We start from the raw sequence: 23,321 nt of genomic DNA on the forward strand, positions 1-23,321 counted from the left end.
GCGAGGAGGAACGACTTCTGAGCCCCGGTGAAGGGATCCCATGAACCGACTGCGTCGGGAGAAGAGACAGCATCAGTAAAACAGGCCGTGAGTAAAATCTTCATACGTATAGGGCGTATTCACGTGACGTCAGCATCTCGCGTGACGCCATCTTGGGGTCCACTTATTAAATGTCAGAAGAAGTTGACCTAGCGTGTCCGCTGTCTGATTATGCGAGAGGCCTGCAACCTCATGTCCTTCTGCGTTACCAAAGAAAGATTTCACCGGTTGGAATCGATCCTTTTTTGATTCAAGATGAGCAGTTAGACGCGGATCGCCTGCCGCCAGTGGAGGCAATGGATCTTGCGTCGTACTTAGTACTGGAGACAATTTTTTACACACAGGAAAGTTTCAAGGCGTACAAAAGTCTGCAGGCTTACAACTACGTCGTCTCTGGCTTTGTACAAAGCGTCAAGGGAAAACGGTTTTATGGGAAATACGTCGTGGTTGGGAAAGTTTTTGTATTTTACATTTGAGGTTAACCTGGAGATAATGTCGTTGTTTGTAATTCTTGTTACCATAGTAACCTTTACTGTCCTTCCCCCTGTTTACAGTGCAAGGCTAAATAAAGTCATACAGTGCTGCAGGTGCCCCCCTCCCCACATACCTTGGAGTTGTGAGGTTTTGTTCCTGAAGACTGAGCACTACAAAAAACTCTACAGAAATGAAGGGTCAACATGTGCCCGTTCACCCCCATTCCATCACTATTTGGGGCAATGAATGATCTAAGTCATTTGGATAAAGATGGAAATAAATTCAAGATGCATTGCTACATTCTCACTGTCACAATTTGTATGGTAGTATCTGCACTAAAACTTGATTTAGCGCTATTCTGTACAGTATGAATATAAATTCAAAATAGTATATCAAATAAAAAACAGTATATTTATTACTATCCTTATATGTACAGTATGAATATGAAATCAAAACAGTATATTTATTACTATCCTTATCTGTACAGTATGAATATGAAATCAAAACAGTATATTTATTACTATCCTTATCTGAACAGTATGAATATGAATTCAAAACAGTATATCAAATAAAAAACAGTGTCCTTATCATGTAATGGTTGAGACATCTGCAATTCAAGTTAAGGGTACAACTGATGGGCACAGGTTTGTTAACACAGCACATACTCTGATAATTCTGTCTACCATCGGTTCTGTGGAACCACCAGTAAGGCTGACATAATCAATCTCCAAGGTTTCCTGTAACATCTTGTACTTCTGTTTCAACTGTCCAATCACACGTTCAACATGTATCCTCACATTGGCAATTCCTCTTGTGTGCTCGATGTCAACTGGGTCAAGCTGTTTGCTACCACGAGTGAATGTAGGAATGGCCAGTTTCACTTGGCGTAGGGCAAGGCTCTCTTGAATTGTGAAACCACGATCAGCCATGACTAAGTAACCAGGTTTCAGTCTTTCCAACAGACCGCAGTTTGCTGTAAGGTGCTTGTCAGATGTACGTCCCCCCATGCCCTAGACACAAAACAGATGGATCCTTGTGGTGTGATAGCGATTAGTACTTTAACAGTGTTGTGGTGCTTGTAGTTGGAGAAGGTCTGCCCTCTTGCGAGCAGGTTGGAAGGCCTCTCGATGAACACTTCAAAACAATCAATTATTACAGTCACCTTACTACCAAATGAGTACTCAAAACATGCTGGCATTGTCCGAATGATCTCCTCTCGTTCAGGCCATTTGAGAAGGGGTGAGAGTCGTGCATCCATCACTATCATCCATGACCAGAAAATCCTTGAGACAGTAGGCTGACTGACATCAAATCGATATGCCAGATCTTGCTGAGGCACATTGAGCCTCAGTTTCATGAGAACCATCACAAACTCTTGAAATGGTGTTAAGGTTTTGGTCCTCCTTGACACATGGGCCTCAACCAAATTGAAAACTGTATTCAATGTATCAAAACTTGGCAAGCCTGTGTAAAATCGTACCTTGTCATCACTGTCATGACAGTTTGAAAAATACTCCTCAGTAAAAGACTGCATCTTGCTTTCCTTGAACAGATAGTTAAATTCGGATATCTGGGAAGATTTGTCTGAAGTGCTTGTACCTGTGAGTTCCGTACAACTGGATGGAGTCTGGTTTTCTGGATGATGTGAAGTTGTCCATGTTTCTTTGGTATCAGGAGAAGCAAGAACTTTTGAAGCTACCACACACACGTTCATTCTCCAACTTCTCCGCTGTCAGATTCGCTCTACTTATGGCAGAAATCCATTGTCTGCGCCGAGTAGATGTTAGTCCATCCACATGTTCCTCCTGGTTAGTTATCACACGCGCGACGCGAAACAACCTAACCTTTTCGCGTGTGTGTGCGCTTTACCCGTCCTAGTCCCACATCCAACAATGAGGCACAGTACCATAATTACAAGGCACTGCAATTGTGTCTCCTTCAGAATATGATGGTCAGAGCGGAATAAAACACAGCAAAACAATGCCGTACATGGACCCCAAGATGGCCGCCAAAGCTTGTTGTTATGTATAGGGGTCACGTGGGTGAATACGCCCTATAGAAGTGCCCTAGGACCAGGGGTCCACAAGAGGGTTTGGTTTTAGGACAGGGCAGTGTCCTAGCATAGCTATGTCAGTTACAGCTATGTTAAACAATCAAAATGCTAAATTTAATAATGGATTAACAATCGATATGCTCAGTTTAATAATGGATTAACATGACAACGTGAACGTTGCCGATAACACACGCAGTCCGTTACGATAACTGGCTAGCGCAGCTAGTGAATAGCTAACGTTAGCTAGTTTTAACCAGAGATAACTTGCCTAAGCCTAGCATAACATCAGTGGTGAAAGTAAGCCGGTACTGTCAATGACAATAATGTGAATAATGAGTATGCCTATGATCATGTAGGCTTAGTTGATTACTGATGGAGATAATTTCCAAACACTGTTAATGACTTAAGAATATAATAATCAAGTGCCTTGTATTATTAATTACCTTATATGAATCATGTACTTATGTAAGCAGGAACATGGCTTTTCTGTGTTTCTGCGTGTGTGTAACTTAGATTATTAGGTGCCACTTGTACAAGAGCATGTTTAGACCAGAAGTGATAAGAAGGGTCGAACTGTGCTTCTTCCGACCTTGCAAAATTTCCATCCTTGCCTCGGACTTCGGAAATCCACCACGTGGTTATCCCTGCTGAACGCTCAACTTCTGTCTATATAAACCTTGTGCGATGTGTTTATCATTGCTTCACTTTCAGCCTTGTGCTGGGAGTGAGCCCGATTGCAATTGTTGTTTGTCTAATAAATATACTTATATGCAGCTCCGGAGTCCTGAGGTCACTAGGGTGAATTTTCAGCTATCAATTACTTTAGCAGAGGAAAATTCCAACCTAACAAGTTCCATTTGGGAGACCCAGAGGTGAACTGTCCCCCGCGCCCCCTCCCCTTCCCACACAGGATCTGTGGCTTCTTAGCGACCCACACAGTGATATGATAGATAATAGAAAACCGCTTCGCGGCCCAGATGATTTTTTATTTTTATTTTAAGTGCTCCTGCCGCCCCCCACGTGTCATGAAAAAGTGCTGCCCGGTTCGCCCGTGCCCAAAACCGCCACTGATGTAGGGACTCGCAATAAAAGAGAGCAAGAAGAATACAGACAACCACCACCTTATGTGGACACTGACAATGAACACGAAGCATCATCAGCCTCTCAAATAATTAAACCACCGCCTGCCGTCAAAAATAAGCGAAAATGCAGCAATACCAGACAAAATAACAAACCGTAACCTTATCTGATGAGGCAGCCAGATAGGAAAGCTAAAAATGTTATGATGGAGATGACGATACTGCTAAAAGAAATAATGTGAGTGCGAATCGATTTGAGGAAGAGGAATTTCGGTCTGGCCAACCATAAGGTCTCTATCCGATGATCGAATTACCCAAATCCAGCGGCAGGAGCTGAGGATGCGCCTGCGGTGGTGTATGTGTACCGTCACTGGACCCATGCTGAAATGATGAAGGTGGTAGAAGGAGTACCGCCTCCCTCAAAGGGGGCGGAAAGGTGCGTTAGAGAATTTCGACTACTAGTACAGTAGTTGAAAGAGCAATGAGAGGTTTATTAAAAGGAGAATGGTGTCTAAAACAAGGGGACTGGAACCCAGTCGGGGCAGACCGCAAACCACAATCATGGGTGGCAGATGGGGAATTTGAAACTAAATTGCCAGCGCTATGCACAAGGATAACAGAGCACTTGAAACAGAGAGCGGTCTATACTAAAATAGCAGACTGCAGACAGGAGGAAGGCGAAGAAGTGCGAAAATACCTAGAAAGATTAAAGGAAGTATTCGAAGCACACAGCGGTATAGATAAACCAAATCCTCCTGATCATGCAGGACCATTTGAACAGCAACTGAAAAATGCCTTCTTACAAGTCATGAATGGACAGTAAGTGGGATTTGTAAAAAAGCATAACGTAACCTGGAAAGCTGACGACTTAGAGAGAGTGAAACAATATAAAATACACGCAGCGAATCAGAAAAAGAAAAAGGCCGCTAAATTCTACCAAAAGAATATAGATGGTGACAAGAAAGATATCCGACGGAAAGGAGGGGACAAAGGAAACAAAAAAGATGACAGTTGTTTTGTATGCGGAAAAAAAGGGCCATTGGGCTTCCCGATGCCCTCAAAGACAAAGAAGAATATTAAGAAAAATGATTAAGAAAACCCTATTGTACGATTACATTAAAGGATCTTATCTGATCAGATCTGATCTCATCAGTCTGGGGATAGGTGGTTGACAATCTTGTTAGAGCGCGAAGAACAGAAAAAATACAGCCCAATAAGAAACCAAGCCAAAGACCCAAACTGTTTAAACGGGTGTCATTGGGAGTAAAAATACATGCCACCAAATGTGTCGAAATGCGCAAGCAAAGAAGCGCAACTTGATTGTTCTCGCTCACTGAAAAAGAGGAAACTCTGTTGACTGACACACCCTGAGGGTTGTGGTCACAGGGACCCGCGGATGTGGGATTAATGGTGGGTTTGGAACCAGTTAAGATTATTCCAAAAAGCAACTACTATTTTTGCTGAAGCTATGTCAAGTTGCTTAAATTCATTTGTAACACACAAATAACTTTTGCTGAACTTAATCCAAGCATTACAACTGCCGAAGCAAATAGCAATTATTAAATGTCAAGCTCACTCAAACAAAAAAGCTCCAGTTTCGAAAGGAAACGCCTTCGCAGAAAATAGCTGCTGCAAACATGAAACTGTCAGAACAGGAAGCGAACAACTTTGACCTTGATAGCCTAAAAATAGCACAAAAACAAGCAAGTTCTGCAGGAAAGCGGAAATGGAAAAAGCATTACTGTTCACAAGACGACACAGAACTCTGGCAAGACAATGATACGGGGCTACCTGTCCTTCCAAGAGCATGGTTTCATATGGTTGCGAGAGTGAGCGTCTGGAACGTCTGAGCTCATCTCCGCCATTCACATACGTAGGGCTGGATGTGTTTGGCCCCTGGAACGTGGTCACATGGCGCACAGCAACACGAGATCTGCAGCCCGGGGACGTTGTGTTGCTGAAAGAGAGTCAGTCCCCTCGCAATGAGTGGCCTATGGGTCTGGTCACTGCCGCCTTTCCAAGCAGTGACGGAAAGGTCAGAAAGGTTGAAATAAAGACTGCATCACAAGACAAAGTAAAGACATTCTTCAGGCCCATTACTGAGGTCGTCCTGCTTCTGCCTAAGAAAGGTCAAAGGTCAAGCGAGGACTGTTGAATCTTTAGTGGCATTAAATGCCAGACGGGGAGTGTTCTGCCCATGGTATGTTTTATGTGTTTTGGTGATTGAAGTTGAATTGTTTGTATAGGACTTTTATTTTGAATAGGACTTTTATTTTGACGCCCACGAGATCGGAAGGCAATGGAAGTTTGGAGCACACGGGCACCGTTCACATGGCAACACTCAACTGTCACAGCAAACTCAACTTTAACGTGTTTTTAACTTTGAATCTCATAGAAAGCAATGACTGTAAGTTTTACATGATCGTAATATGTATGTTATTTAATTACAATGAGTTGTAGTTGTTTGATGATAAATAGTATATAATATGATTAAATAGTCAAATAAATCGCTGCAACTGTACTGTTGTTTACGTTAGCATGTTAGCTAATTAATGTTAATGTTAATTATAGCTAATTATAATGTTATGTTGTATTTTATAATTCAGCACTTTTTCCACTTTGTTTTTATTCCTAGTTTTACTCCATTCTATGTGGTCAATAAAGGAGCAAGATGGCTCATTTTCCTGGCTCTTAAAAAGGGAGTTTGGCTCGCTGCTTAATCTGTATTAACGCTGGGAAGCATAAACATATAGACAGAGCAGTACACATGGTGTTACCCATGTCTCAAGGGGAGGAATGGTGGATTTAGTACAACAACAACAACATTTACCACATTTGGGTTTTCTAACTACACAAAAAAAAATTGTGAACGATGTATGGTGTGTGCTAAACATTATGTGCAAGGCAAGCTTAAACCAAAACCTGGAAAATTAGAAAGCCCAAGTTTTCCGTTTGAAATAATAGCAATGGACTTTATTGAACTATAATTGTGTCAACAAAATAAATACTGCTTAGTAATTGTGGTGGCCAATTCTAAGTCTTAAACTATTTTCACAATCAGAAACTCACTCAGGACGTGCTGTTCCAACAGATTTACTGTAGTACATTAAGCCACAGCAAAGAGATGTATACCGGAAATAGATCTGCCAAATTACATTCGCGCCAACATCTTTAAAACCTAACCTGGCACTCACACTCCAGCCCTGAATGGCTGACCCTGTAACCAATCACATCCTTAACCTCTAACCTGACTCCATCCAATCAAAAAGCTTCCATGGTATACAATACCACACCCATTTTAACCTTAGGTCACTTCAAGCTACGCCCTCTTATTTTAAATCTCCTTTAAATTAGCCTTATTTTAAACAGTCCATCCACTTCATCTAACTCAATATTAATACCCCCATACAATACAACAGTCTCACTAGGGTGGTCCTAGATGAGCATACAGTAATGTTTACAGAACATACAAAATGTAATACAACAAGAATCCTATTGTATATGCAGTGTTGTGCGTTTCGTTCAGTCTCCATTTACATGAATAAACTTAGGTGTAACAATATCAGTATCCACATTCTGGTGTTCCTTTACTCCCGAGATGCCATATCCCTAACCTCGCAGGTGAGAACAAAAACCATTTTCAGGTGAAAAATGAACCCACTGCCCTGTCCTGTACAGCGACACCTGCATTCCGCAGGCTGCGGAAGGCGACCATGCACATCTTCTTTTCCATCAGTTTCTGAATGCAGTGTTGTGTAAAATATAAAGAAACATACAAAATACAATACATACAAACATACAGAAAACCAAACATTAAAACAAACAAAACAAGCAATATAAATATAAACAATACAGAACCAACAATATGAACAATCAACCAACAAATATGAACAATACAGATCCAGTTATGTATGCAATGTTATGCAAGTGGTACAGTCCTAATATGTATGAATGTTCTGCGTGCTGTTGTAGAATTGTTGTGGACGTCCCACAACAAACATCTTCTTATAAGTTCCACTGATGAGGTCTTTCATCTGAATCTGCCGGAAAGCCTCCTCTGACCATGTTGAGCTCCATCAGTTTGACGCATCCATCCACTGCAGCGTATCCATGACCTTGGCAGCCCCTCACCCAGGTCGAGCTGCTACATCTGAATGGTCCCCACTCCAACTCTGATCAGCTCCCTGAAATGTGGTCCTGAAGTCCTGCAAAACATTTAATACAACACAACACACTTTACCCCTTTACCTCTCAGCCCTATTGGCTGGAGACTTTTGTTTTAAGAACCTTAACCCATCACCAGTCTCCCAACTGGACCAGTCCATAAGCTTCCACCTGTGTATGTATAATTCCAAAGATTAAAAACACTCTATACACATCATTTTCACATATTTCCTAGGCATACTTCCAAAGTGTGTAGTACGATATCCAGAGCTTGCATTACTTCACTCCATACTTCCCACAAATGTCTTAATGTTATACTAAAATAATTTCCAAAATGCTTGATTAAAACAAAGATTCCCACATAATAATTTACTGTTTCTCTAAATGGGTTGAAATCTTTCCAACAGTAAAAGCTGATGCAAAACTGTGGTAAAGACAATGACACATTGGATTTTACCGACATTTGGCATTCCTATACTAATGTATAGCGATAATGGAACTCACTTTGTTAACCAAGTGATAAAATAAATGTGCAAAATACTAGGAATAACACACAAGGTACACTGTGCCTATCACCCACAGTCAGCAGGGCTGGTGTTAAGAACGAACGGAACGATCAAAGGAAAACTAAGAAAAGCTATGGCAGAAACAGGAAGAAATTGGGTAGACTGTTTGCCCGCTGTAAAATTGTCAATGCATATTACTAAGGGTCAAGAGAAACTTACTCCATTTGAAATCATAAACCATATGTGTTAGAACCGTTTTTTAATATTGCTGAAAATGTTGACGTAAAGACACTGAAAATGACATAGCGACGTACTGTACATGGCCAAACAGACAGAGAAGTGGATCAAGACACAACATAGTTGTATTGAGAGAACCGAGACTGAATCTAGTTAAAATTGGAGATTGGGTCCTTGTGAAAAGTTTGAAGAAGAAACACTGGCACCAACCCAAGTGAGAAGGGCCTTACCAAGTGTTGCTATCGACTCCCTCTGCTCTCAAAATAGCTGAATGAGCGACTTGGATACAGATATACCTATCAAACACAGTCATGAGGTCCCATTCTAATAAAATAACATGTTCTCTTGGAGCTGAGAAGTCTAAAGTAAAAGTCCAAAGTATATTATAAAGTAAAACATTTGCTCTGGCTGTTCTTTTCCGCTTCTCAGCAGGATGTACTCCACATCCAGTCCATATAGGCTCATGGGACTTGAGCCCCAGTAGGTGACCCAACAGAGTCAAGCAGCATCTCTAACATTATTGCCAAAGCCAGACACCCGGGATCATAGACTCTCATTGTAGGCTCTGTGAAAAGTAACATTGAACATTGAAGTAGTTCTCAGGTGTATAGTCTTAAGGCCCACATTCGTGGAAACCACTAAGATATTTAGAGGACTTCTGCAGACGCAGAGGGAGAGTGGGGGCGGGGTTGCACAGAGAGTGTGCGAGAAGGTGAGAAGAGCAAACGCTGGCAGCTTTACAGAAGAAACTGGTTATGTAACACCACCTCAAACTGTTACGATATAAAAGGTATTGTCTCATCCTATATCTAGTCCTTATACTGATATATCGTCCAGCCCTACTTTGTCTCCAACTTCGGAGTCCATATGCTCGTCTTAGCCTATTATATGACAAACTCAATGTTTGATCAAGATATCCGTCCATATCCGTTCTCAATCGCTGCACATCTATTTTATCACAGCGACAGTTTGCTTTATTAAATAATTAATTGAACAATTGATTTCTGCGGTCACCATCCTTGTGTACCAAGGACACTAACTGACAACTAAGTGTGCATAAGAGACAGGGGCGGTGCGTCCCATTGGGCAAGGCGGCAGGGAATACCCATAGCAATAGAAATCCACTCTGCGTTTTCCTTGTTTCCTACAAATACAGCCTCATCACGCACGCAGATTCAACTCCCATACTCTTTGATCGAAGTGTCGCGCTAGCATTTCTTAATCTGGGTCTGAAATATGTTGTGCTTTACCATAACAGAGACCATCGGGGCCAGCTGATACATTAAACTTTTACCGGATCCCGTAGGAAGGACGGCAAAAACATCTTTTCGATCGACAAATGCCTTGATCGCGTTTCTCTGTTCCTCTTTCAAGATGAATGTGCTGTCAATGGGCCTCATTCTCGAACGCAGTTAAGAAGAATTTAAGAGGAATTTAAGAGGAATTGGATTTAGGACAACATTCGGCATTCATGAAAGTTTTCTCATCTGGGATTTGCTCTGAACTTCAGAAGACTTTCCGAACTCGAAATAGCAGTCGTAACTCGGCCAGAGTTTTCTCAAATGCGATTCCTTCAAAAACCACAAGATGGCCCCGTGGGCCATCTTGTGGTTTTTTGAGGAATCGCATTTAAGAAAACTCTCCGTGTTAATGAATTTGTGAGAAATCGTTGGTGATTGCGTTCACATCAACTCTACAGATCCTCGGATTAAAGTATCATTAACAATTACGTTTCACATGTAGGCCTATAGTCATGATTCTACGAGGCACCGTGATGTCATAAAATAAATAAAAGGACTACACCGGAATGCTGCGCTCGTCTAGTGAGCGTCGTTTGGCACTGCCGTCTGTGCAAGTACGGCAATCCAGAATTTTCAAGTAGTTCCACGTTGGTGGAACGAACTGCCTAGCACTACCAGAGCAGGCGCGTCCCTCTCTACCTTTAAGAAGCTTTTGAAGACCCAAAGACCCGAAATTTCCTATTTCGTTTTTCTATTTCTTATGTAAAGTAGTATTTATTGTTACACTAGGTCTCTATTGCTCGTAGCTTGACTGTTCTATCCCTTGTACGTCGCTTTGGACAAAAGTGTCTGCTAAATGACTTAATGTAATGTACACGAACACTGCAAATGTAAGTGAATAAATAAATAAGCACTAAACTCAATCACGTTGATATAGCTATAGTGGAATAGAATGGACACATCTACATCCTGCAACAGTCCATCTCTGCAACGTTCAAGTCATAGACATATATAGTTGAAGTTAGATCTGCGTTTACTCGACGGTGATCGCTAGGCGCTTTGACATGACTCGTTTACGAGTTGCTTTCGTGTAGATTCGGTCGATTCCGACTGCACACGTCACTACGGTTGCGTGCCCTTATAAGGAGCTGGCAGGGCGTGTATGTATGCAAATTCAGGAGCATGAGAACGCGCTTTCAATTTAAGAAAACTCTTCCGGGGGAGCACAGCCCAGAAAACTTCTGCTGCGTAGGACCACATTTTCAAGCGTGCATGAATTTGGCGGATGTCTTTTGCTTACGTTGTTTTTCCGAAGCCCGTAAGAAACATTTCAGAAGAAACTTCAGAAAATGTTCGAGAATGAGGGCCAATGTCTTCTAAAACTCGAATCTCCACATTTCAGCTCTCCAGCGGCATCCATGTTTGTTGAAAACAAATTCAACCCAAACGCTCTTTGGTGACGTGGTTGATTACGTTACGGTTGATAATCTGTCCATTATCGTATAAAGCCCGCCCTGACAATTTGATTGGTCTATCTATCTCCTCACAGATTTTTGTGAGGAGATAGTGTCCGTGTACGAAATGTCTTAAAATGCCTCCTTCCTTCCTTCCTTCCTATTAAGAGAGCAGGGACTGTTCGAAATGTCTTAAACCTTCTCTTCCGCTTTAATAAGATACCTTAAAATACGTCACATAACGGTCATTTTTCAAGAGAGCATATGAGCTGCCTTCATGTCTCGATGGCAGCAGCTATTACCCATAACTCTCTGCGCCATTCCCTAACCAGAGACAAATTTAAAAAAAGATGGCGGATGAAATCGTCGAAGTTCCACAAAAGTATTCACCGATGTACGTTTCTTTGCTTTTTTTGGTAATTTTTTTTCAAAGTTACAGAGAAATAAACTGTACTATGTACTTATGTCATGATTGATTAACAAAAATAGTCTGATTTCTTTATCGATGTATCCGTTAGCCAGGTCGCTAACAGTAGCTGCTAGCTAGCAAATAAGCACACACAGCGTCATGTTGCCGTACATGCTATCTTAATAGACTGTTCGAAATCAAAGTTTTTTGAGATACCTTCCCCCGAAAGGACCTGTCTCGTCAGACACCTGTCCAACAAGAGATCAAGGATTAAGACAGCTATCTAAGAATTCGAACACAGGGAGTTTCTCCCCAATGGAGCAATGCCAGATCTAACTTCCCGACCTAAAATGTTGTGGGCAGGGCTAAATTCGTCTAGGTAAATGCACCAGAATGCAGGAAATTGCGTCTACATCTTTCAAAATGTTCTGAGGGAGAACCCCCAGAAAAAAAGTTGCACAGGCACCCGGAGGGTTTCTACCTTACACAATCTTTAGTTTCATCAGCAAAGAGTGATACGTGTCACATGGCCCTGCCATTGAAGGTAATGCATTTTCGCCTGTCTGATCACCTATGTTTAAAGTATTGTGGAGCATTCAGGGACGTAAATCACAACTACTTCACACATTTTATTTAATGTTTGGAGTGTCCTGAACATATTCCACCCCCCTTTTATTGAGACACAATCTTTAGTTTCATCAGCAAAGTGCGATACGTATCACATGGCCCTGCCATTGAAGACAATGCATTTTCGCCTGTCTGATCACCTATGTCTAAAGTATTGTGGAGCATTCAGGGACGTAAATCTCAACTACTTCACACATTTTATTTAATGTTTGGAATGTCCTGAATATATTCCACCCCCCTTTTATTGAGACACAATCTTTAGTTTCATCAGCAAAGTGTGAAACGTGTCATATGGCCCTGCCATTGAATATAATGCATTTTTGCCTGTGTGTAGGCCTATGTTTAAAGTATTGTGGAGCATTCAGGGACGTAAATCTCAACTACTTTACACATTTTATTTAATGTTTGGAATGTCCTGAATATATTCCACCCCCCTTTTATTGAGACACAATCTTTAGTTTCATCAGCAAAGAGTGATACGTGTCACATGGCAATACCCTGGCATTGGAGATAATCCTTTTTTTGATCTGTGTGTCAAGTGTTTTTTCACAGTGAATGACCAGAATGATGACTGCTAAACATATTTTACCCTTTCTTTACAGTGTTCTGAACAACTTCAACCAACTTTAATGAAGGCATAATCCTTTTATCAGCAGATTGGGGTGTGTTTTACTTTTTCTTAATACAATATTGCCTGTTTAGTCAGTGTTCATTATATTTAAACAAGAAAACCATACTTTTGTAACATCAGTGAATCGTTTTTAACCCATTTTGATGTTACTATGAAATTAATATTTCTCACAGTTTAAGAAACACGGGGCATATTAGGATATTTGAAAAATCGTAACCGGAAGTCGCTCGAGCTCATTTGACTATCGTTGCTCACTGAACGCTGCTCGGAAAATGTTAGATAGGTTTCATAACGCCCATTTCAAAACGAAAGTGTTCCGATCAGTTTAGCCGTGTACCACTCCCTGGGCTCAGGATAAGCAAATACTACGCATTCGGTAGGCTAGTTTGAAACTCAAAATGTTTACCTACAAAACAAAGTATATTGAAAAGCCTGTTGAGACTGCCTTTCAAAAACTTGGACGCTGCATCGGTAAATATCCGTGGTTGTTTTTTATTCTTCCTCTACTGATATCTGGCGTTCTCGGAGGAGGATTTTACTTCCTCCAGCAGAGAGAAGTAGACCTACATGACCAAGAAATCAAGAACACGTCAAGAAACAGCCTAGCAAAGGAAGATAAGGCATTTGTCAAACAGCATTTTCCACACCGCGAAGAATTTTCTCGCTTGAGGCTCTACAATGAGGGCGTTTATGCGTCGTTGACTATAGCGGTTAAGTCTAATATACTCACAGTTAAGGCGTTTCAAGAAATAATTAAGTTAGATGAGAGAGTGAAAAGTCTTAAGACTAGTAAAAACTATACCTATGCAAACCTGTGTGCTAAGGAGAAAAGCAAATGTGCATCGAACGAAGTTTTAGATATTGTAAACTACGATGCAAGCAAAATTGAAAATTTGACGCTAAATTATCCTTCTCATGAGAGGTTATACTTGGGGGGAGTTATAGACGGCGTGAAATACAAACCAGGGACTAAGGAAATAGAAACCGCCAATGCAACAAGACTGTTCTACTTCCTGCAAGAGAATATCAAAAATAAAACTGATGCCTGGCTGACTTTGTTTAATGACACATTATCATCGGAAACAAATGCTACACTGGTAAGTTCACCATCGTCGTTTGTGCAATTTGTGTCTAAATGATCATGATGTGATGATACTCTTCACACGCACACACAATGTGTTAGGCTTACAAAGTTGTTAAATGAATTATAAGGGTAATTATTATCTACATGCCTACATTCTAAACATTGCTTTGATCATCTTGAAATGGAGCCTTAAACACAGAATAAAACCTTAACCATTCTAACAGGCACACACACACTGCATTATGGGGCAAACTATTTCACACAAACACATGGAAGCGCACAACCTCCCATGCACGCTGCAGTATTCTGTAGTTCATTTGAAATGTGCCTATGTGTCTGTTCCATAAAATGTGTTTGTTGCAGGGCTCCATATCTGTTTTCACAACGTTGTCAAGGGAACAAGAGCTGAAAAAGAATTCTGAAAGTGTGACCAAGTTGTTTCCTATCACATATGTTTTGGCTATCATCATATCAATTCTTTCTTGCCTAAGGTATGTCATCTGCCCATACAGCTTAAATAATTTACTCAGATGATGCAAGAAATTAATTCCACTTACCCTGGTCTAAACTGACTATGGTGGCTAATTGTGTGTGGTAACAATCTGCCACTTGTGTTCAGGTTGGACTGTGTGAGGAACAAGGTAACCGTTGCCACGTTTGGAGTGATTTCTGCAGGACTGTCTGTGCTGTCCAGTTTTGGACTGCTTCTGTATTGTGGGATGCCATTTGCAATGACTGTGGCAACCGCTCCCTTTCTGATTCTGGGTAAGATTCCACAGATTGTGATAGATGGATAACTTTTATCTCTCTTTCAAAGTGCCGGATATGTAGACACGACTATGGACCTATTTATCTGTCATCTTCACTGAATTATCAGTGACCTAAAATTGGTAAAAATGTAAATGGCAATATTTACTGAATGCTAAATAACTGAGTGCTATATAAGCAGTTGAAGGTAAATCTTAGGATTTTTTAACATGGGCTCTATTTTTTCCCATCTTTTTAGGTTCAAATATTTACTAGGGACAAAAACAATCAAAATTGGTCCAGCACAGAGTTAGAACGCTGTAACCACAAAACAGCTATACAATATAATCCCATGGGGCATGCATCCGTGTGAAAGTAAACCGGTTCTTTTTGCCACAGACATAATGGGCCTCATTCTCGAACATTTTCTGAAGTTTCTTGTGAAATGTTTCTTACGGGCTTCGGAAAAACAACGTAAGAAAAAGACATCCGACAAATTCATGAACGCTTGAAAGTGTGTTCCTACGCAGCAGAAGTGTTCTGAGCTGTGCTCCACCGGAAGAGTTTTCTTGAATTGAAAGCGCGTTCTCGTGCTCCTGAATTTGCATACATACACGCCCCGCCAGCTCCTTATAAGGGCACGCAACCGTAGTGACGTGGGCAGTCGGAATCGACCGAATCTACACGAAAGCAACTCGTAAACGACTCATGTCAAAGCGGAAAGCAAGAACCGTTGCCGAGTAAACACAGATCTAATTTCAACGGTGCAGAGGTGGACCGTTGCAGGATGTAGATGTGTCCATTCTATTCCACTATAGCTATATCAACGTGATTGAGTTTAGTGCTTATTTATTTATTCACTTACACTTGCAGTGTTCGTGTACATTCACATTTATATTTAGTCATTTAGCAGACGCTTTTGTCCAAAGCGACGTAGGCTACAAGGGAGAGAACAGTCAAGCTACGAGCAATAGAGACCTAGTGTAACAATAAATACTACTTTACATAAGAAATAGAAAAACGAAATAGAAAATAAAAACGAAGTGCAGGAATGTAACTGCTGTAAGTGCAAGTTAAGCACTAGTCGAAGTGCCAGTTAGGAAGGGAGGTGCTCTCTGAAGAGTTGGGTCTTCAAAAGCTTCTTAAACGTAGAGAGGGACGCCCCTGCTCTGGTAGTGCTAGGCAGTTCGTTCCACCAACGTGGAACTACAAAAGAAAATTCTGGATTGCCGTACTTGCACAGACGGCAGTGCCAAACGACGCACACTAGACGAGCGCAGCATTCTGGTGTAGTCCTTTTATTTATTTTATGACATCACGGGGCCTCGTAGAATCATGACTATACATGTGAAACGTAATTGTTAATGATACAAATATTCTCGTAATTATTATTATTATAATTACTTTAATCCGAGGATGTCTGTAGAGTTGATGTGAACGCAATCACCAACGATTTCTCACAAATTCATTAACACTTCTAACACTGAGAGTTTTTATAAATATGATTCCTTAAAAAACCACAAGATGGCCGAGTTACGACTGCTATTTTGAGTTCGGAAAGTCTTCTGAAGTTCAGAACAAATCCCAGGTGAGAACACTCATAAATGCCAAATGTTTTCCTAAATCCAATTCAGAAGAAATTCCTTCTTAAATTCTTCTTAACTGCATTCGAGAATGAGGCCCAATGTGTTTTAAGTATCTGACAACATGGTAAGGATCTCTACAGACATAGACCTGTGTCTGTTTACCTCAATAACGTTAAAGAAACTGTAGACTGTATACTTTCGGTAGTTTAAGTTTCAGTTTTAACCTAAAACTAGGTTTTCAACTAAAATTAAACACAATATATTGCTTTGCTTACAGTATCTCAATAAATCGCAATATATTTGATATATATTTTATAGCAATACATTTTATATTCTTGCCAATAGAGGGTATTCATTGAAGGCACTTTCCTGCCAGAAATACGCCCTCTAAGTTGAAATGGGGAAACCAAGAGTAAAACAAACAATGATCTGCTTAAGACAAAGGAAGATAAAGGAAGCTTTACTCGTCAGTGATCCCTACAACTTACCAAAGAACCAGTGTTCCATGGACATTGACATGTTGACAGAAATCAAGTTTCTTGACATTTATATGTACATGATTTCGATGGGAATTGGGAAACAATCTTTATCTTTAAGCATCTGAGTCTGTCTTTGATGATAGCCATCAATACACAATCAGTTTGGTATCATCCAGCGTCGATTTGTGGTCCGAAAAGTTGACCAGTTGACCAGTCGTAACCAGAAATCCGTCACATGACTTGCCCTCGTTCAGGACGAAAGAGAGAGTGAGAGAAAGAGGTAACGCAGGCGCAATGCACATGCAGTGTGCTAAAGGCCTAAGAGTTCACCCGAAAGGCCCACACATTCTGCCCAGCCCATCCAAACTGATATGGCCTGGTGTATAGACTGTTATATTCTTGTTCTTAGTTAAATACTTTCCTTCTAAACCGAAAGAGAAAAAAGGGCTCACCTTGGCCGTCATCTTCAGTTGCTGATAATGACTCCTACTCCTGTCCAGACAACATGGGCGCACACAGTTATCTCAGACAACTCAATGATGTTTCTTTTTAAGCCATGGTCGATTGAATTATTATACAAACATATTAGGACACTAAACACATGACATTTGGAATTATTTTGCTTTGCAAAACCCTCTCTATAGGTATTGGTGTGAATGACATGTTCATCATGATCAAATGCTGGCAGAAGACGAGGGTTCATGACAAGGTAGAAGATCGCATGGCAGAGACGTACAAGGAGGCAGCTGTCTCCATCACCATCACCACTCTGACCCATGCCCTGGCCTTCTACATTGGCCTCTTGACGCCTTTTCGCTCTGTACAGTCCTTCTGCGTGTACACCGGAACAGCCGTCCTCTTCTGCTACATCTACAACATCATGTTCTTCGGTGCCTGTCTGGCACTGAATGGACAACGAGAGGCAAGCAACAGACACTGGCTGACATTCAGGAAGGTTGAAACTCCAAATGAAGACAACAAGAGCAATGCTTGTTCAGTTGGTGGTGCTTATGATCCTGAGACGAATGCAGAGGAAGACACGCCCATCAGTGTCTTCTTCAAAAAGTATTATGGACCATTTTTGACAAAGCGATGGACCAAGGTCATTGTTATTTTACTCTATTTTGTATTTGTGGGTGTTAGCATATATGGTTGTTCTCAAATGAAGGTGGGTATTGATACATACAAAAGTAAGTACTATGGTAATCATCATTTCAGGCAGAATGGCCCATTTGTTATGGTAATCGTAAACGATTCAACATTTCAGTATTGGAATAAGGCTGCACGAGCCAATCTCATGGCTTGTGTTAGAGAGTTTGAAAATTCAGACATGGTGGCCAAAAACATGACTATTTCATGGCTTGATTATTTTATGGCATATTCAAAAAGGGTAAACTTGGATATCTCACAGAAGGACAAATTCATGAAGTTTTTACCAAGCGCCCTTAAACTGAAAGGTTTCAGTGAAGATGTTGATATTCAAAACGATCTGATTGAAGCTTCCCGAATGTTTGTACCAATAGTTAACATCTGGAATCCAACAGATGAGAAAAACATCTTGAAATTTTTTAGAGAGACCGCTCGTAATTGTAAGTCTAAAAATGTAGACTTAAAGGTGTACCACCCGGCATTCATTTACTTTGAACAGGATGCAGTCAATGATAAGAATGCCGCCATTGATCAGCATGACATCATCAGAAATACAGTCCAGAACATCATAGTGGCCACTGTTGCCATGCTTGTAATTTCCCTTATGTTGATTCCAAATCCTCTCTGTTCTCTGTGGGTGACCTTTGCCATTGCCTCTGTAATCGTGGGTGTAGCTGGTTTCATGGCTTTGTGGAATGTAAATCTAGACTCTGTCTCCATGATCAATTTAGTCATTTGTTTAGGCTTTTCTGTGCACTTCTCTGCACATATTTCCTATGCTTTTGTTTCAAGCAAACAGGAAAATGCTGATGACAAAGCTGTTGATGCTCTCTATAACCTTGGGTATCCAATAATCCAGGGAGCTTTATCCGCAATTGCTGGTGTTATTGTCCTTTCAGCAGCAAATAGCTACATCTTCAGAACCTTCTTTAAGATCATGTTTCTGGTGATCTCATTTGGGGCACTTCATGGCATTGTGTTCATCCCAGTGTTCCTGACATTCTTTGGGGTTTGTTGGAAAAGTGTAAGGACAGAAAATTCCGAACCCATCAGGGGCAATTCTGAACTTGTAAAAATGACAAACAATGGAGAAAACTCTTAAAGTTGGTGAGAAGAGGCAAACAATTCTCCATACGAGGAACAGGAGACAACATAAAATGCCATGGAAAAATATTGAATGTAAAATCTGAGATTTAGCCTTTTCTTTTCATGTTGCAGATAACTATTCTAGTTCTGTATGTGTTATTGTCTGAGATTTAATTATTTTTGCTTTTTTATTGTTCTTATATGCAGAGTTGCTTGGGTTCCTAAAAATAAGGCTTCATAACTTGCATTAATAAAGGCAATCTTTGATTGTAAAATGACAAATATCTCTGAAGTTGGTATGCAGTGAGTTGTTTATGTGTATGTGCGTGTCTTCATGTAGGCTACTGATCACTGCTGCTCTTGCGTTTTATTCATGGTTACCACGGTACCACGGTTATCTGGGAGTACGCAGAAGTACAGGAATCCTGGATACACCTCTTCACGCTGTGTAGTGTAAACCTAAATATGAAAGCACTCCGACTGGTGGCATTGGAGTGATTATAGTCTGGATTATAAATATGAAAGAACTCTGACTGGAGACATTGGAGTGATTATAGTCTTGGCTATGAATATGAAAGAACTCTGACTGGTGGTATTTGGGTGATCATAGTCCGTAAATAACCATTGCAAAGGGTGGTCTGTTCTAAGGTTGGAGAGTGTAGTCTGAGTGACTGTGTACCTTAGGTGAGGTGAACACCAGGAAGTCCCTCCTACAAGAACCCAGCCCGCTCTCCCAACCAGCAGAGGGGAACAAAAGGGAGTAGTTGGCTCCTCCTCCAAAGACCCCACACTGCATGATTCCATTTCCAGACTATGAAGGCAGGGCTGAGAGGAGACATGCAGGGGCAGTTTTAGCAAATCGGAGGCCTTGGGCAAAGATCAATTTTGAGGCCCCCCCCAAAACCCACCCCACCAAAGCACCAATCCCCTCCAACCTCACATCCACCAAGACACAAAAACACACACACTCAATGAGCCATGTTATGTGAAACTGCATTTATTGTGAATAGATGACTTTAACAACTAAACAGTTGTACATTATTTGAATTATGAGGCTTTGAGTGCAGTGTAATAGTAGTGTAACTTTTTGATTACTTTATCAAAACAATGTAACTTCTTATGGGCAGCTGTGGTACACGATGGCTCACCGTTTATAGTAGCAAGGCAGGCAGGGCTAGTTGGTGCTGTAGTAGCTGTTTGTCTGCTGCTGCTAGCATTAGCTAAACTTGGCTCAGCAGCACTTGAAACATTATCAGATGAACTTATAACATTATCATAAATGTCTTCCACTTCCACGGACAAATTCCTTGATTGGAAATATTGTGTTACTTCAGGTAATTTCTCCCTGAACTTCTCATCCTCCCTTTTCCTTTCTTTTCTCACTGCCACTTCGTGGCATCGTTTCATGCTTAACTTTGCAACCGCACAACAAATTTTCCGTGACAGAAACGTCACGTGACCTGGAATCATTTGTTCCATGATGGATTTAAGATACATTTTAGTCTGATACATAAAATAAAAGAGTCGTGTTTTCATGCTTATTATGAATTGTCATTCGTTTGCAATGACACGTGATTTATTTAAATTCTTAAAAAAAAAAAAAAAAAAAAGATTCCAGGGCCAAAGATTCCAAAGACCCAGGGCAACTGCCCGCCTTTGCCCAATGGAACGCACCGCCTCTGCATGGCAGAGCTACACCTATGTCTAAACCTTAAGCAGTTCATCCAGACTGGGAGACTGCCTGTCTCAAAGAAGTCAACGGCACCAGAGGCAGTGCACAAGGCGAGGCCCGAGCAAACAGTCATGGTCGAGTCGTGCAGGCAATGAGGGGTCCAGTGCTATGGCTGTGGGAAGTTTAGCCTCATAAACCCTTGATTCAGGAAAAATGAGACAGGGGTAGAAGTAAGTACAGAAACTGAAGGAGTTAGGGCAGACTGAGTAATATATGTATACCAGTGGTTACATGCTGAGATACAAAAGGAGAAACTTCTGAAAAAGGCGACAGAAGTTATGGAGAGGCCATCTACAGTGTTAATGAAGCCAGAGCAACTCCATTGCACAGTAGTTGAGGAGCGACAGCATGGGTTTGAAATGTCTTACTAATGATTTTCATTATATTTTTTATGATTCCATTCAGGTAATAGATGTGCACTGGGAGTGACGCTAACCACGGAGTTCAGAATTATCCGCATGTATGATGATTAGCCGCAAAGAGGATTTTTTATTTTAGGACTGAAAGGTCAAAAGGGGTCCCCAGGTGACAGATGGGATGTCACCCTTGCTGTTTAGAGCCAAATAAAAGGAAGCAATTGTTAATAGTTATAATTCTAAATTGGGCCCAACAGAGTCTGGCAGCCTTGCTCCAAAGACCCACAAGCAATGACCTCAAGGCCAGGAAGGGTCTTGTAAAAAATGTTGTATCAAAAATAAATATAAGTAATCATGATTAAGATCCAATGGAGAAAATTGATTTCAATTCTTAAACGATTGTTAAGAGTTTAGATCCACAGGGACTATTGTTGTCAGATCATGATTGACAGAAAATTTGATTATGATTTCTTAATAATGTAAGGTACTCTTGCAGTTGGATTGTATGATGGAAAGTTGAAAAGTTGAATAATGACAAACAACTTGGAATTCCATTCCTTGGAATCAGTGTTTTTGTTTCGAGTGAGTTCAAATTGGTTTTACACTGGTACCCACAGTGTATACCCATTGAGAGAAAAGAGGTTGCATAAGATTGCATGGCTGAGATTGCCATGAGTAACTAGATCACTATGAAGTTAATTGAGATCAATGATGAAAAAGTCTCACTAATTTGAGACGGAGAAACTCATTTACTGGTATGTATGAAACAAAATGATGAAAATGTTATTTATTGGGTTATGTTTTTACATAACTGTGTGGTGATTTGATTTAGTTCTGTTGACTAATTGAAGATAGTGATGTTTTGTTTTATTTACTTGTTTGGTTTTCTGGACAATAGATCCTGACAAATAGATGTGTCAAAGAGAAGCATTACTACAAAGGTAATTCCAAACCACCACATTTGTGTTTGTGTTTTCCAGCGTAAAAGAAGACACTTACTGTGTGTTACTGTTTGAGTTTACAAAACAAATGTTTTATTTTTTCAAGTTTGTTATGTTTTAATTGATTTTGGAGATTATTTCCTGTCAGTTGCAGGACTGAGACCATGTGGTGGTGGAAAACAAAAAAAAGTCAAATATTGTGATAAGGTTCAGTGTGTTGTGTGTTGTTTGAGATTGTGTGGAAGATGGAGAAATACACCCTCCCCTCACTGCTCCTCAAGTTCTTCATCGCTCTCTCTGCCGGGACTAGGAGAGGAAGCAGAAAGAAGGGAGGGGGAGGCCCACCGCCCTCCTCTCGCTGGTTCTCTCTCCCTCTCCTGCCTCCTGGTCTGTTTCAGTGAGGACTGGGGGATAGGGAGGGTAAAATATGCACATTTTCTTTGAGTTGTTTGTTTTGTTTGTTTAATTTGTTGATGTGGGTTATGCATTGAAATACATTTTGAGTTATGCCTATGATTGGGACCCTGATAGCCAGAATGTTTAATTCCTAGCTCACAGTCAAGCAGATCCTGAGATGGAGCCAGCATCGAAGGAAGGAGAGGAACCAAAGTGTCCCAAGTTCCGACATAAGAGATAGAGGAGTAGACTGATGTCTAGTGCTCTGAGAATTATGGGAATGCTTATGAAAGGATGAATTGTCTTTCAGTTCTTTCCTGTTTTTTTTTTAAACGTTTCATTTTTGTCATGTTATAATCAGGAGTAGAAAAGTGTTAGACAAACGGATGACCCATTAATTTCATTTCAGCTATGAGCTGAACTGTCCTACAGTGGTGTTGCTGGACCCTGAATGTCGAATGTCAAGTGGAAAATCTTGTCACAAGTCAGTGCAATATAGAGATAGAGGGATGGAATGTGGATTTACTTTGTGCTTAAGGAATTGATGTACACTGTAACAAACATTTTGTGTGGGGTTAGAATCTAACTCTCTTCTTCCTCAGGCTAAGGTTCTCTTTCTGTCCCTCTTCTTCCTCAGGCTAAGGTGATTCATTATAAACACAAGTTGAAGCAGCTTTCCAGGAGCCCATGTTATCAGTATTGAACTGTGGCACTGCTATGTGGTACGTAATGGTCCTCCTGCCGACTTGTCTGAAATAGGTGACCATGGTGATGAGTAGGCTATATAGAGGCAGACATACAACATAGCATACAGCATCTTGAAGAGAGGAGTTTGTTAACAAGTTGATATC

General features: G+C 40.8%; 1 protein-coding gene and 1 long non-coding RNA gene across 2 annotated transcripts; one reads left to right on the forward strand and one right to left on the reverse strand.

Moving 5' to 3' along the window:
- Window positions 1-1,075: 1,075 nt before the first annotated feature.
- LOC116224437 lies at window positions 1,076-2,545 on the reverse strand. The gene is made up of 2 exons (XR_004165584.2): window positions 2,113-2,545; window positions 1,076-1,523 (listed from the first exon to the last, which is right to left on the reverse strand). It is a non-coding gene; the product is annotated as an uncharacterized LOC116224437 (long non-coding RNA).
- A 10,663-nt stretch (window positions 2,546-13,208) lies between these two features.
- Window positions 13,209-19,329, forward strand: LOC105889296 (patched domain-containing protein 3-like). The gene is made up of 4 exons (XM_012815091.2): window positions 13,209-14,011; window positions 14,362-14,489; window positions 14,618-14,763; window positions 17,455-19,329. Exons 1-4 carry the CDS (start codon window positions 13,313-13,315, stop codon window positions 19,059-19,061), a joined length of 2,580 nt encoding a protein of 859 aa, XP_012670545.2. The 5' UTR covers window positions 13,209-13,312; the 3' UTR covers window positions 19,062-19,329.
- The last annotated feature ends 3,992 nt before the right edge of the window (window positions 19,330-23,321 follow it).

The sequence above is a fragment of the Clupea harengus genome, chromosome 17, assembly GCF_900700415.2.
Source record: "Clupea harengus chromosome 17, Ch_v2.0.2, whole genome shotgun sequence".
Classification (NCBI taxonomy): Eukaryota; Metazoa; Chordata; class Actinopteri; order Clupeiformes; family Clupeidae; genus Clupea; species Clupea harengus.